This window comes from Lissotriton vulgaris, chromosome 1_1 (assembly GCF_964263255.1).
Source record: "Lissotriton vulgaris chromosome 1_1, aLisVul1.2, whole genome shotgun sequence".
In the NCBI taxonomy this organism is placed as follows: domain Eukaryota; kingdom Metazoa; phylum Chordata; class Amphibia; order Caudata; family Salamandridae; genus Lissotriton; species Lissotriton vulgaris.
The window spans coordinates 1,392,193,892-1,392,210,444 of NC_141685.1; the positions used below are offsets into that span (position 1 = coordinate 1,392,193,892).

The following is a 16,553-nucleotide window of genomic DNA, read 5'->3' on the forward strand; positions in this document are numbered from 1 at the left end:
CTGTTTCTGATTTTGTGGTATGCTTCGATTTTCACAATGTTAAACATCTTCTAAAATTATTAGACCTTTCCATCACACTGGAGAATATTGTGGTCTTGCAATGATGAGGAATCATACTTATTCCAACCAGCAGTAATCTGCCAGTCCACTGCTTGACCCAGTTGATACCAGTTGCTGTTAGGGGAAGATTGATCTTTTATGTGATGGTTTTCTTCCAATATTCTTCACCCACAATTTATTTTACTAATGGGCTGTTCAAGACCATAATCTACCCTACTCCAATCTACCACATCCCACGCTACTCCACTCCAATCTACCCCATGCTATGCCAATCTACCCTACCCCACTCTAATTTAACCCAGTGCAATGAATCCCACTCCAACCCATCTAATCTATCCAACTCCAGGCCAGTCTACCCCACTCCACTCCATTCCAATCTACCCCACACCGCTCGTCAATCCTACTCCACTTCAATTTACCCCGGTCTACCTCACTCCAGTCTACCCACTCTATCCCAGTCTACCCCACTATAACTTAATCTAACGCACTCCTCTCCAATTTACCCCAATTCACCCTAATCTACTCCTCTCCAGTCTACCCCACTCCACTTCAATCTACCTCACTACACCTCACTACACTCTACCCCAATTCACGCCACTCCACCCAAATCTACCCCACTCCATGTCAATCTGCCCCACTCCAATTTAACCCACTCCACTCCAATCTACCCACCCCACGTCGCTAACTTTTGGGTTGGCATGGTGAGCAAAAGAATGATGGATTTAACCCAGAACTCTTGACTGAGGTGAATGTTTGATTTGTTCTGCATTCCGTCCATCATTTGTGCGTCTTTTGCTTTCTCACCCCAAGTGCACCGGGTATGCCCAGACGTGGGTCCCAAGCTCACTGTGCCACTGGATTAAAGCTAGCCTGGCTGATGAGGGGTGATAACCCGAAACCGGCCCAGGATGCTTGTTACTGGTACAGGGAGCGCCAGGTATGCCCAGACGTTCAATCAATCAATCAATCAAAGACATTTATAGAGCGCACTACTTACCCGTAGGGTCTCAAGGCGCTTGGGGGGGGGGGGGGGGGGGGTGTGCCGTTACTGCTCGAACAGCCAGGTCTTGAGCTTCTTCCTGAAGGAGAGGTGGTCTTGGGTCAGGCGCAGGTCGGGAGGGAGGGAGTTCCAGGTCTTGGCGGCCAGGTATGAGAAGGACCTTCCTCCTGTTGTCGCTCTTCGGATGCGGGGGACGGCGGCGAGGGCGTGGCTGGCTGATCGGAGGTGGCGTTTGGGAGCGTAGAAGTTGATGCGGTTGTTGAGGTAGCTCGGGCCTTGATCGTGTAGGGCTTTGTGTGCGTGGGTGAGGAGACAGAAGGTGATTCTTTTGTTGACGGAGAGCCAATGCAGGTCTCTCAGATGTCCGGGGATGTGGCTGTTTCGTGGGATGTCGAGGATGAGTCTGGCTGAGGCGTTCTGGATCCGCTGGAGTCTCTTCTGGAGCTTGGCGGTGGTTCCGGCGTAGAGGGCGTTGCCGTAGTCCAGTCGGCTGGTGACGAGGGCCTGGGTGACAGTCTTCCTGGTCTTGGTGGGGATCCACCGGAAGATCTTCCGTAGCATGCGCAGGATGTTGAAGCACGACGAGGAGACGGCGTTGACTTGTCCGGTCATGGAGAGGGAGGAGTTCAGGATGAAGCCCAGGTTGCGTACGTGGTCCGTCGGTTTGGGTGCGGTGCCCAGGGCGGGGGGCCACCAGGAGTCGTCCCAGGCGGAGGGCGAAGAGCCTAGGATGAGGACCTCCGTCTTGTCTGAGTTCAGTTTCAGGCGGCTGGTCGTCATCCACTCGGCTACATCTTTCATCCCTTCGTGAAGGTTGGCTCTGGCGGCGGCGGGGTCGTTGGTCAGGGAGAGGATCAGCTGGGTATCGTCGGCGTAGGAGATGATGTTGAGGTTGTGTTGGCGTGCGATGGCCGCGAGGGGGCTCATGTAGACGTTGAAGAGGGTGGGGCTCCGCGAGGATCCTTGAGGGACGCCGCAGATGACTTCGGTGGCCTCTGACTTGTACGGTGGTAGGCGGACTCTCTGTGTTCTTCCGTCGAGGAAGGAGATGATCCATTCCAGTGCCTTCTCCTGGATTCCGACGTTGCTGAGGCGCTGCACTAGGGTGCGGTGGCAGACAGTGTCGAATGCCGCGGAGAGGTCTAGGAGGATGAGGGCCGCTGTTTCTCCGTTGTCCATCAGGGCTCGGATGTCATCGGTGGCAGCGATGAGGGTGGTCTCGGTGCTGTGGTTGGCTCGGAAGCCAGACTGTGAGGGGTCGAGGGATCCATTCGTCTCGAGGAAGGCGGCCAGCTGTTTGTTGACGGTCTTCTCGATGACTTTGTCCGGAAACGGGAGGAGCGAGATGGGGCGGTAATTCTTGAGTTCGGTGGGGTCCGCTGTTGGTTTCTTGAGTAGAGCGCTGAGTTCGGCGTGTTTCCAGCTCTCCGGGAAGGTGGCGGTGTCGAAGGAGGTGTTGATGATGTCCCGCAGGTGGGGTGCGATGACAGCGTTGGCCTTGTTGAAGACGTGGTGGGGGCAGGGGTCGGTCGGAGATCCGGAGTGGATGGAGTTCATCATGCGGACGGTGTCTTCGGTGCTGATCGGAGTCCAGGCGCGGAGGGTGGTGGTGGGCGGCGTTGCTGCGGTCGTGGCGTGCGTCGGTTGAATGCTGAAGCTGTTGTGTATGTCCGCGATCTTGTTGTGGAAGTAGGAGGCGAGGGAGTTGCAGAGGTCTTGCGAAGAGGTGATGTCGTTGTTTCCGGCGTTGGGGTTGGAGAGCTCTTTCACGATGTTGAAGAGTTCCTTGCAGTTGTGTGCGTTGTTGTCCAGCCGGTCCTTGAATGCAGTTTTCTTGGTGGCGCGGATCAGTTGGTGGTGCTTCCGGGTGGCAAGCTTGAGGGTGGTCATGTTGTCCGGTGTTGGTTCCCTTCTCCAGACTTTCTTGAGGGCTCGGCAGTTCTTCTTGGAGCTCTTGAGTTCGTCGGTGAACCATGGGGCTTTCTTGCTGCCGGGTCTGCTGGGCGGGGTCCTCAGAGGGGCGAGTTCGTCCACGCAGTTGCTGATCCACTTCGTGAGGTTGTCGGTGGCCTGGCTGGGGTTTGCTGAGCTGGCAGGAGGGTGCTGGCTCAGGGAAGCGGCGAGCTGGTCGGCTGTGATCTTGTTCCAGCTTCTTCGGGCAACCTGTTGCTGGTGGTGGTGGATCGTCGTTCTTCTGAAGGTGAAGTGGACGCAGCTGTGGTCCGTCCAGTGGAGCCCTGTGGCGTGGCTGAAGGCGATGTCTTTGCTGGATGAGAAGACGGCGTCGAGTGTGTGTCCGGCGAGGTGGGTGGGGGTGGACACCAGCTGCCTGAGTCCGAGGTTGGCGAAGTTGTCGAGCAGGTTGATGGTGTTGCGGTCGCTGTTGTTCTCCAGGTGGAAGTTGAGGTCCCCCAGGAGGATGTAGTCAGCGGAGGGGAGGGCATGCGGGCTGACGAAGTCGGCGATGTCCTCGCTGAATTGTGTGCGTGGTCCCGGGGGTCGGTAGATCAGGGTGCCTCTGAGGGTAGTCTTCGGGTCGGTGTGGATCTGGAATTGCAGGTGTTCGGCGGTGGTCAGGGTGTCGTCGGTGTTGGTCGTGATGCGGATGGTGTCCCGGTGGATGATGGCGATGCCTCCTCCCATCTGGTTGGCGGTGCGGTCCTTCCGGGTGATCTTGTAGCCCTCTGGGATGGCGATGGCGATGTCGGGCGCTGAAGAGTCGTTCATCCAGGTTTCCGTGAGGAAGGCAACGTCAGGGGCTGTGGTGTCGAGGAGGTTCCAGAGTTCGATGGCGTGTCTGTGGACGGAGCGGGTGTTGAGCAGGATGCACTTGAGGTGGTTGCTGCTGGTGTTCGGCTTGGCGGGTGCTGGTGCGAGGCAGGTCCGGATGCAGGTGAACTTGCAGGCATGGCAGCTGAAGGGTCCGTGGGTGCGTCTCGGGGTTGCTCGGTAGCATCCTGGGATTCGGCCGGTGTTGAGCGCGTTGAGGGTGGCGGCGGTGTACGTCAGGCGGGTGGGCAGGGGTCCTCGAGGGCCAGGGGTCCTGGCACTGGGCGCGGTCCAGGCGCAGACGGGCTTACCTTTGGCGCGCCTTCGGCGCACAATCGGCGCGCCCGCTGCGCGTGACCGCTGCGCATTCGCACGGTCGCCATATATGGCGAAGTGCGAGGGGAGCGGAGCAGCTGGGAGGCGGGAGCGGGGAGGGAACAGAAGAAAAAAAGGGGCGTGGTTAGCGGCGGTGGCGGGAAGCGGGGAGCGGGTAGGGAAGGGACGGGGAAAACAGGCAAACGGGCAATCAGGCAGAAAAAACAATATAACAACACAATAAATTACAATAAACAGAGGGGCACACGTCAAGAAAGCGGGGAACAGGAGCCTGCAGGACAGGCGAGCTCAGCGCTACATGGAGACCACGCTGCTCGGAGGCAGGGGGCGTGGTCTCACAGCGGCGACCGGGGCAGCGAGGCAGACAGGCGGGAGGCACACGCAGCAGCTGGTGGCCGTGCGGCGCGGGGGGTGTCCTAGGCTAGGTCACACTCACCTGCGTCGCACGTTCACCATATATGGCCTAGTGCGAGGGGGGCGGAGCAGCTGGGAGGCGGGAGCGGGGAGGGAACAGAAGAAAAAAAGGGGCGTGGTTAGCGGCGGTGGCGGGAAGCTGGGAGCGGGTAGGGAAGAGACGGGGAAAACAGGCAAACGGGCAATCAGGCAGAAAAAACAATATAACAACACAATAAATTACAATAAACAGAGGGGCACACGTCAAGAAAGCGGGGAACAGGAGCCTGCAGGACAGGCGAGCTCAGCGCTACACGGAGACCACGCTGCTCGGAGGCAGGGGGCGTGGTCTCACAGCGGCGACCGGGGCAGCGAGGCAGACAGGCGGGAGGCACACGCAGCAGCTGGTGGCCGTGCGGCGCGGGGGTGGTCCTAGGATTACTGTGTCACTGGATTCAAGCTAGCCTGGCTGGTTGAGGGGTTAGATCCAGAAACCAGTCCCAGGACGCTTGTTTCTGGTCCAGGGAGGTCCTGGCTTCGCAGGTCGGCTGGGCTGTTCCCATGAGGTGCAAGGTCAAGACTGATTTGCATATGGCTGGGTCTAAACTGGGGTGGCTTGGTGAGCAAAAGAACAGTGGATTTAGCTCAAATCTCTTGACTGGGGTGAATGTTTGATTTGTTCCGCATTCTGTCCATCGTTTGTGTGTCTTTTACTAACTTTAAGTCATGTTGAACAGCAGCCACACTGGTGTACACAATCACTAAAACATGCCTAAACCATTAACTCTCGCATAGGCGAGACCTACTCACTTTGCCAATACTTGTTGTAGTTATATGGTTTGGGGCTTTCGAGGATGACTGTAAGCTTAGTAAATTGAAGTAATAAAGCATGAGTCACTCTTGTAAGAGTCTCTACTCTGCCGAACACAAATAAATCATACAGAGCCTCTTTGGATTCAACAGCGCTAGGGTTTACCCAAACATGTAACTATAGAAACAAAGAAATCAAGGGTGTATGGTACTATTATAGGCCACTAGAGTAGCAGTACATTTTTCCATTTTACATTAAACAGCACAATCGACAACTGTTTTGATAAAGATGACCTGCTCTTTTGTAGAGTTAATCACTAGACTGTTGCTGTACAATATCTTTCTATACATAGCAATTCATTTGGAATGCCATGTGTACCTTCAGCTCAGTATCAGTCATTGAACAAAAAGAGTGAACATTTAATATTGTGTCATATTGCCAAATAATGGGTAGTCTTGTTGAACCACTGCCTCTAGTTCATTTGGCAGAAAAAGAACAGGTGTAAAGGACATGGTGTCAAAAATACAACCTTTTCTTGAACCGTGGTCGCCTTCTTTTTGATTTTGGAAAACCTAAATCTCAGGCTGTGCGGCTAAATTTTTCATATATCTTTGCTAACAAGATAAAAAAAATATTTTATCAACATTTTATTATTAAATCTATATACACTGTTCAAAGAAACATTTCACAGATTGCAAAAGAGAGAGAGAAGAAACATTCTTCATTTCTACATTAAAAATTAGTAGTGAAGTGAAGATGTGCACAGTCAGCAAGCAGTAAGTACTAAATGGTGAAGACAAGATTCTCTGTGGCAGAATGCCTTATAGCTCGAATTTAGAAAGATTGAAAAGTACATGGGACAAAGATGGATTCGAAAAGTGTTTTAAAAAATGTATTTCTAATGGTTTTGAGACCAGTCCAGTATTTTAAAAGTTGACACGTACGGGCTTGAAGTGTTCTGGGTTTTTCTTCCATACATTTGTTTAATGTATATGGGGGTTTGTGACTCAAGGAGTCTGCCCAGGGCATGGTATGCTTATTTGTAGTCCACTTCTGGTGCACACCGGGATATTTAGAGTGATTTGCGGCCCTGGAAAACTGGTGTCATTGTGTTTTGCTGCATCAATTGATGGGGGCTCATCAGGCTGAAGCCACAGTACAGTATTATGAAGAGGGCAAGTCGACATGCGCGTATCAGTAAATGCGAAGTTGTCAATGGCAGCTTATGAGATTTATAGTTTTCAGGGGTTAAGTAGTGGTGCTCCTCTTAGAACTATTTGAAAGAGAGATATGTTTCTTGGACAAACTGTGTTTATTCATGTAGAAACAGCTTTTTGTGTTTCTGCTGAACACGTTCGGGTAGCGAATGAGTGTTGTTACCTAGGGTCTGTGTCGTCAGCCTGTAATGTGGATTTATTGAGGATTGTGGGAAGTTGGGTTTTGTGTTCCGTATGGTAATGCATGTGGGAAATATGCTGCCTTGCCAAGCGATTGTAAGTAATGTGAGGAGCTGCTGGAAGCATTTTGATTGCGATTGAGAGTGGCAGCGTATAGAATTGTATGAGATGCTGGGTAGCGATTAGGATATCTGGTGAGCCTAGTGGGAATTGTGTTTCTCTTTATTAAGCTGCTATTTAGATGGCATCCCTATGGCCTCAGGAGCCTAAGGCAGAAGGACTGCTAGATCGTTAGGTAAGAATAGGAAGAGGCGGGACCAGATTATCGTAAAAACCCTTTGTATTTTTGAAGCTTAATCCATTCCTCTGGTAAGGGTGTCACATTTTAGGAACAGGGTGGCTTCTTTCCTCAGGAAGAGGGATTCTATGTCGTCTGATTTCAGGTCTCGGATAGCACCTCAAGTACATTCCACTCTAGTTTATTCTCAGTAGGAGTGTTCTCGGTAAGGTGTTTGATTAGAGGTGCCGCTATGTTCTCAATTTATGTTAACCTATCCATCTGCATACTTCCTGTATTGTTTTGCAGATCTATAATTTGTCGCAGAGGATCCAGTAAGGCAAATATTTGGTTTTGCAATTGGAAAAGTTTGAAATTTCTTACCCCTGACAGATAAAACGCTTTATTTGATTGTCTGCTGGCAAACTGTACAGTCACCATATATATATATATATATATATATATATATATATATATGGTCCTTTGATGGGCTGTAGTGTTCCCTCAGGTCCTTCTGAGTTGTTGATTATCGTGATGTTTAGGCCATAGGTTTTTCAACTTGGGTTATTGTGTGTGCCACTGCTGGTGAGTAATTTTAAATTGATTGGTATTTGGACAAGAGGTGGAAATGCTAGTGATTTCATGTGTTTCTTTATTAACTCTTTTTTCCAATAGCAATTTTTGTGATGTGAACAAGGCTCTTTTGAGAAAGTTTTTAAATAATTTTTGGGGTAACCTCTGCTACTTAGATTATCTAACAGGTGGCTGGCGTGCTCAATGTAATAGACTTTCGTAGTGTACTTGCGGGGGCTCCTCCCGATTCTGCCGTACGAAGATTATCTTTGAACCTTCTGGGATGAAAACTGTCATATCCAGTGCTCTATTAATGTCTATTGATTTTTGTTTTTAATAAAGGTGTAATCAGATGTTACAAGGGTACTATTTATTTATTTCAGCCAGATGTCTCAAAAATGTATTTCATTTTGGTTATGGGTTATATTCACTTGATATCCTCATTTTCATGTCGAATGGTCAGCAAAAGGTCTGGATGGAGATTGGCATCTGTATTTTCGAATGCACTTGCCACATTTCCTTTTATAACACTGACTCAAGATGACGGCAGTATGGCCATGGGCCACTACTGACCAAAAGGCATTTGCACCTCTGTGAACAATTACTACAGTAGAAGCTTAATAAGCACATAACCACTCTGTTCCTGCTGATGAAAAACGTTGCCTTACCCTAGCAGCAGACCATTGTTTTCTGCATTTGTTGGACCATGATGGATATCGGTTATTATTACATCTGCTGTAGCATTGATACTCTCAATCTCTATATTGTCACGGTAGGCTCTGTCCAACACAACATTTGGTGATTCTGGCTTCACTTTATTAGATCTAAAGAGGTCTTCCCCAAATCCAGTCTGGCTAGAGTTATCAGAATAGGTCCTGCCCTCTAGTGGTCAAATTCTCCCTTTGTCAATCATTTGCACCACCAATAAACTATGAGATTTAGAAGGGTCATGTAGAAATCAGAGGTAGCATTGCTTTTATTGAGATTTGTTTCTTCACTGGAATATGAGAAAAGAAGTTGGAAAAACTAGGATACACAAGAACCTAATTAACTAGTATATGTGCTTATTTACAGGTGTCGCAACACTTGCTGTGCCATTAAAGATCAAAGGAGAAGGAAAGAAACTTCAAAAGGATCCTCAGGACGTAGATCAAAGAGATTGCAGCGATTATCTCACTTCAGGTCAGGCCGAAAAAAGGTTAAAGTTTGGAGCATTTAAGGTCCTAGTCCTTCCTGTCCCCCACTGTGAAACGTACAAATAATATTTCAAAGGTATTGAGATCATAGGGTTAACTTGATACTCTTTAAGGACTACAAATCATCACAGTGGGCCGGATTCACAAAGGTAAATGTACCATTTTGTGTAAATTTGCGATCGTTTGCTGTTCAGAACAGTATTTTACTGGTAGTAACTTATGACTGCGGATTCTCCGCACATAAAAAGATAGGATAGTCATATCTTTTTATGTGCAGAGACTCTGCAGTTGTAAAGATACTACTAGTAAAATACCTTTGTGAATAGCAAAAAAGAGTACATTTACACAAAATTGTAAATTTACCTTTGGGAGTCAGACCCTGTGTGTAGAATAGCCATCCCATTTCCAAACTATTAATATTCAGTGTCATGCTAAGACGTTCAGATTCCCTAAACTTTGGCTGCTTTGAAAGACTCCAAAGCGAAATAAATTGTACCTCATTTTCATAAAGTTTTCACCAAAGCTAATCTCTTCACTGCATTTCTCAAAATCAATAAACAAGTCACGAGCATTCCAAGAAAAAACATTAGTAGTGTATGCACCTGTAGAAAAGGCGCACAGGTGCTCCAAGCAGTCTGAAGTGCTCCAATAAGCACTCAAAGATGTACTAAAATGTTGTTGGGGAAACTTTTGAAAAGGGACAAGTCTAAACAGAAGAGAGGTAGGACAGATCTATGGAAGTAGATGGTTTACTTTTAAAGCTTCCAATTTTATTGAATTTCTTTTATTACGTTTTTCGATCTGTTTTTATCCATATTTTGTACTCATGATGTTGGTATTGCCCATTTTTAGGTCGAAACCTGGCGTTCACTGCGTAGCAGTGTCCATATTTTGTACTCATGATGTTGGTATTGCCCATTTTTAGGTCGAAACCTGGCGTTCACTGCGTAGCAGTATCGCGCAGGCGAGATTTTTTGATTTCAGTATAGTGGCTTTAACCCGCCTCTCTCTTCCATTGGCTAGCTCCATAAATGGAGGCTAGCCATTGGAAGAGAGATGTGGCAATCATTGTGGGAGCAGATTTGTGGGCGTTTCTGTGTTTTTTAAGCCCCGCCCCTTTATTGCCGTCATGTAGAGGTGGGCCATTGTGGGTGTTTCCTTTTTAGGTCTCGCAGAGAGACCTATTGCAGCCAAACCAGAAAGCTGAGTTCACGATGCGGATTTGTAGAAGTGCACGTGCTCGTGAACGCGCTTCTATCCCCCTGCCTTGCTCTTCAAAGGCTCCCCTTACCATTTGCTCCTACCTCCCACTGCTTCACACTTCACGGCTGCCTGGCCGTGACTTGCATTTCTGCCCAGCCCCCCTCCCAGCGCTGCCTTGTTTTCACGGCCGGCCTCCGAGAGCTTCAAAGGGATCTGCTTCCCCGCCCGCTGCTTCACACTTTGTGGCGGCCGTGACTCGCATTTCTCCTTCCTTCGAGCCCAGCCCCCCTTCCAGTGCTGCCTTGTTTACTTTGCACTGAACAACTTGCACCGCACACTTAACTTCTCGTAACGCGCAACTCCACTGCTCTGTAGTGTACACTTGACAACTGCATGTGTTTTGAACTATACTATTCACAACCCTGTGTACCCTCATGTGCAATGCATGATATCATTCACAGTTCTGTATGTACACCGGAGTGCAATGCACCTCATTAACATATGCACCAGCGTGTGTTCTGCTCTACACTCCACAACACGACTTACCTGTATTTTACCTTTCGACTCTTTATGCAGTTGCATGCCGTTTTCACTACGCTCTTACCTCCGCTGCATGACTGCACGCGCATCCCTAGCTCACTCCACATTACTGTTAGTTACACTACATAACAGCAGAGGACCGCATCCGATCAGGTCTTGTAGACTTTGTAATAATACTTATATATTTGTGTGATCCGCTTGATGAAACTCGCCACATTAGACCTGCACGTGTACCTTTTATTGCACTAGAGTCATGCGCTGTTCCGCAATCCGCAGAAACAAAGCGTTTCTCACAGCTTTAACTGTTTTGCTTGTACTCCGCGCTTCACCGAACTATACATTTGTATCCTGCGTTCTATTGACACTTCGCATCAGTTTTCGCGTGAGTGCTCTCTCTGCTTCACATTTCACAGTATCCACACCCTGCATGTACTCTGCAGTGCACGCTGCAAAGTACTACTAAATACACTCCTGTGCTTCATGGTGTTGTACGCTATGCTCTGTACAGTTTTACTTTAGCATACGGTATGTGTATTTGGATTGTGTACTTGAGTTTATCGTGTGCTTCAGTTTTTACAGTTCTGTTACTTTACTTACAAGGAAAAGGTACTTTAAAGGTAACCAGCACATGCAATGCTTAAAAGTGACTCAGTTTTAAGCATTGCTTGTGCATGGCTCTTTGGGCCAATGGTAATGTGCAAAGCGTGCTGTACTCTGGATGTACTGTCACGTGTCATTTGGGGGTACCACGTGACTCATGTCAGGAAGACATATCGTTTCGGGTCTCGCACCCACCTTTCAAATTAATAGTTTACAAGTAAGGCAGGTCAGCGGGTTCATTTGACTACAAGTGCCAGAGTGCGCTCTTGCGTGAAATGAAAGACTAGGACGTAAACTAGGTTTCCATATGACGGAATGATAATATGGTTCTTCTCCTTATTTTATTCTGACGTACAGTACTGTAAAATAAATTCACATGTTCCCAAGGCTTCTCACATGACTTTCAAATGCAGTAACTGAGTAACACAGTTCATTTTCCAGTTATTTCCGCTTTTTGTGTTGTATTAGGTCGAGACTATTAAATCAAAGTGACCGGCCGCTTTGAGTCCATTTGCCACCAGCCACTTCATGCCTCCGCAGGTCATAAACAGGACCATCTGCTGCTTGCCCAGCTCCCTCACAGCGCTCGTTTTCAGTTTACCTTTAACAATACCCAACTCTATTTGGGTATAAAGGCTTATGTCTATGTTTATAAACACTGGTGCAATAGCAACATTGATGGCATGCGCCCATATGTCTTTGGAAAAGTGTGCCTAACTACACCCAGCAGATATTTTACATCCTCCGTGTAATTTTTATATTCAAAGGTAGTCATTGTAAGTCATTCACCAGCCACCCCGGGGCCTTAAAACATTGTGTTCGGTAATGCTGTAAGTCAGGAAGATACCCACGTTTTAGAACTGCATATGCCTCTCTCGTGAAAGACCAGGGCCTAGATAAATAATCTTGACTATACCACTATAAAATCACTTGCATACCCAGCCTTTACTTTAGGGATTCAAACTTTACGAGTTGGCATTCCTTTACAGCCACAGGCAGCGCTTATTTTTTAAATAGTTTAAGTCCTTTAAATGACATCCCAAAAATATGTTGGCAGATGAAATCGGAGCACTGTACTACTATGTATTACTTTTTTTGCTGCTGTCCCACGAACCAGATGTCTGAAAATCTCTCACTGGAACGGATTTACAAGTCCGCCCTTAGCCCTTTAATTAACAATCCTCTACAGTCACAGAGCACACACTGTGGCTGCTTGCTGAAAGAGGACCTACTTAAATGCTTGTATCCCTTGACCCTGAAAATGCAGATGTTTAATGTTAATGCCCAAATACTGAAAAGGGGAAACATTACAGCTCAGTCATTCATTCATTTTTATAGCTTCGAGACCTCCCTCCGCTGTTCTCTTTTAATTCTGCTTTGCAGCGTCGACGATTGCAAAGCCACGTGCTGGCCACTCTCCCTTTTCTCTGAGTATCCGGGAGCTCTGTCCTCCCTTGAAAATTCTTCACTGGCATCTCGTCCAGCTTTTCTCATTGGCATCACGTCCAGTTTTTTTGAATAACACTACTACAAATTTCCCTCAGTGAAGCTTTTTTTTGGGTGATTTGTCATTGTCGCACTAGACAAACATCTTTTCCTTTGATCATATATTGTAACTTCGCTCAGATTGCAGAATGACACCTTGTGCTTATCCTATCAAAGTATGTAAGAATGTCTGTCAGCTGCAACACAACAGAGAAGACACCGCACATTGATGGACAGTGATAGTCACCCTAAAGAACTGACACTGATTTACTCTATTCGGAAGGCTTCATTAGTGTGCTTTATACATAGAATGACCATTTAGAATATTCAAGTGCATTGGACTTAGAAAGCGGTATGTGTTGCTTTTGCATGGCTGTCTGATGGAAATGCCATTTAGGCGGATCTGCCAAGACTGCACACTGCCATTCTACTGGCTGTCCAGGACACAGCTGTTGAGTCCTGGCTGCGATGATTGTGTCATCTCGTTGTTTTGCCCCTTTGCGTTGGTTGTCTGATTATCTTCTGCTCCACATGCATTACCCTTCACTGTCTTATCCTCTCCACTCTTCCTCAGTTTCCGTCTCACTGTCTCCTTGGCCTCTCCACTCTTCCTCTATTTCTGTCTCACTCTCTCCTGTCCCTTCACTGTCTTGGCCTCTCCACTCTTCCACCACCACATTATCACTCAGCACCACCACATTATCACTCAGCACCACCACAGCACCACTCTGCACCACCACAGCATCATTCAGCACCGCCACAGCACCACCTCCGCATCACTCAGCACCACCACATTATCCCTCAGCACCACCACAGCACCACCACAGCACCACTCAGCACCACCACAGCACCACCACAGCACCACCTCAGCACCACCACAGCACCACCACAGCACCACTCAGCGCCACCCCATAATCACTCAGCGCCACCACAGCATCACTCAGCACCACCACAGCACCACTCAGCACCACTCAGCACCACCACAGCATTACTCAGCGCCATTCCAGCATCACTCAGCACCACCACAGCACCACTCAGCATCACCGCATTATCACTCAGCACCACAACATTATCACTCAGCACCACCACAGCACCACTCAGCGCCACCCCATAATCACTCAGCGCCACCCCAGCATCACTCAGCACCACCACAGCACCACTCAGCATCACCGCATTATCACTCAGCCCCACCACATTATCACTCAGCACCACCACATTATCACTCAGCACGACCAAAGTACCACCACAGCACCACTCAGCACCAACACAGCACCACTCAGCACCACCACATTATCACTCAGCACCACCACATTATCACTCAGCACCACCACAGCACCACGCAGCACCAACACAGCACCACTCAGCACCATCACATTATCACTCAGCACCACTCAGCACCACCACAGCACCACCACAGCATCCCTCAGCGCAACCCCAGGTTATAGGTGTCACATTTGCGAAAGTTATAACTATTGGCATTGTAAATGACAAAGCTATTACTTTAGCTATTTTCAAAACCAACACATAAATAAAAAAAATTGTCATTTACAAGACCAATAGCTCAAACTTTCCTAATGCGAGACCTATTGCATTGCAAATGCTTTTTTTTTTTGCCAGGGTTGTTTTTTCGGCCGTGTGTGCCAGCTTCGCTGCTCGCTCGCAGTCTCCTCCCTGTGCTCCCACTCTTTAAATGGCTGCCATGCCGAGAACTCGTTTTACTTTTTACGCTGTCCCTTTAAAACAGCGAGGTGGCTGAGTAAATTATAAGCACACCACTCGCATATGAATGGACGCACATGTGCTCGGGCAGTGTGCCTCGTTGTGCGTGCTCCAGAGGTTGCCATGTGTGCACAGAGCTCATTGTGTGCTGCCAGCCATGTGCTCTGTTGTTCGTGCGCTCGGCTCTCACAGGAGGGGGCAGTGCTGCTGCAGCCGCCGACCGAACACATGAGGCGAGAAAACACGCAGATGCCAGAAACCTTTCCTCCCCTCCTCCAGCTCGCTGGCACAAAGGCTTGCGTTTCCCCCCTTGTTTTATTTTTTATTCGGGGATGGATGTTTGACTCTCCGGAGCCTCTGAGCGTGGAAAGCCGTGGGCGGCCGCCAGCTCGCTGCGCATAACTGGATTCCCCAGGTAATGTAAACATTGCTTGTATACGTTTTTCTTATTTTTTATTACTACAGAGGGGCTCGTGGAACCACTGTGAAGAGATGTTTCAATTACTTATAATGGGGTGATGCAAAAGCGGTTCGAGGGCTCCTCCTTTGACCCCTGACACCTACTTCTCGCCGTGCAGAGAGATGTGTTTACTCTTGTTTCCAAAACGCCATATCCTCAGGGCAAGAGTCCGCTTCGAGCCCTTGCTCTGCACGCGTTCTTATTGTTTACATTGTGACGTACACAGATACATTGGCACTCTAGGCTCGCCTCTCGTCGGATCATCTTCCTGCCTCCTGTGACCTCTGAGACCCGGAAGAATGTCACACGAGCCCTAACTCCAGGTAGACTCACACCACCCGCTGTTCTGAGTGTCTCTGGGGGTGAACATACTCGGTCCATAAACTCTGGCCCCAGGAACACCAGGGCCAGACACCACTGCAGATGTACACTGCTGCCGGAGGAGGGGGGCATCTGACCCAGGCAGTAGAACGAGGGGACCAGACAGTGCTCCCCAGGCAGACAGCAGCCTCCCTTCCTGATGCTTTAAAGCAGCCAATGTGTACTCTGTTTATAGAAGGACCAATAAAACAAAAATACATTATCGGATGAGCGGCATCAGAGAGCGTGGGAAGAAGTTGGGGATGTGAGGCTTGAAAGAAGTTGGGGGCATGAGGCTTGAAAGAAGTTGGGGGCGTGAGGCTTTGAAAGAAGCTGGGGGCGTCAGGCTTGAAAAGAAGTTGGGGGCGTGAGGCTTGAAAAGAAGTTGGGGGCGTGAGGCTGAAAAAAGTTGGGGGCGTGAGGCTTGAAAGAAGTTGGGGGCTTGAGGCTTGAAAGAAGTTGGGGGCGTGAGGCTGAAAGAAGTTGGGGGCGTGAGGCTGAAAGAAGTTGGGGGCGTGAGACTTGAAAAGTTGGGGGCGTGTGGTGAATGTTAAACTTTAAGCAGAGACACAAAAATAATCTTCCTTCCTTCTCCCTCTCACTCCCATCTCTCTCACTCCTTCCTGTCCTCACTCCTTCCTGTTCCTCTTCTCCCCTCCTTCCTATTTTTCCATCTCCCTTTTTCCTCCTCCCTCTCCTTCCCTCTTACTTCTTCCTCTCCTCCTCGCTCTTCTTCCCTTCTCATCTCTTCCTCTCCTCTTTCTCTCCTCCCTTTTCTTCCCTTCTCCCCCGCTTCCCTCTCCCTCTTCTCACCTCTCTCCTCCCCATCCTCTTTTCCCCTCTCTCTCTCACTTTTTTCTCTCTCCCTCTTCATCCCCCTCCCCCTTTTCACAAAATAAGCCTAGAACATATTTGAGGCAGCAGACCAGTGGTAAACAAGCATTTACAATGCAACAGTCTTGCGTTTTGAAAAGTTAGAGCTATTGGCATTCTAAATGAATTTTTTTTTATTTGTGTTGGTTTCGACAACAGATAAATAAATGGCATTGTCATTTACAATGCCATTAGCTCAAACTTTTGCAAAGGCGAGACCGTTGCATTGTAAATGCTTGTTATTTTTAGCAGGTAAAAAAATTAAAGCTGCATCTACATATTTCCACATTTATTTAACTGATACATGTACATTTGCAATTTGATAGCTATGAGATTTCAGTGCACTGACTAGCTTTAGACAATGAAAATAAAACAAAACATTCCACTAAAAAACAATAGCATTGTAGTACTAGCATATGTTAAAATATGCAGCTGTTAAAGCTCCATTGCAAAATTCCATCCTGTTTTTAGGTCTCGGCTAGCGTAGGCTGCGCTTGCGCA

General features: G+C 48.3%; 1 protein-coding gene across 1 annotated transcript in view; it reads left to right on the forward strand.

Moving 5' to 3' along the window:
- Nucleotides 1-16,553, forward strand: part of LOC147750562 (uncharacterized) — a 245,567-nt gene that overhangs the window by 185,391 nt on the left and 43,623 nt on the right. Inside the window, exon 12 of the mRNA XM_086929621.1 lies at nucleotides 8,691-8,798. Coding sequence (XP_086785747.1) covers nucleotides 8,691-8,798 — 108 coding nt within the window. The remainder of the gene's footprint in view (nucleotides 1-8,690; nucleotides 8,799-16,553) is intronic.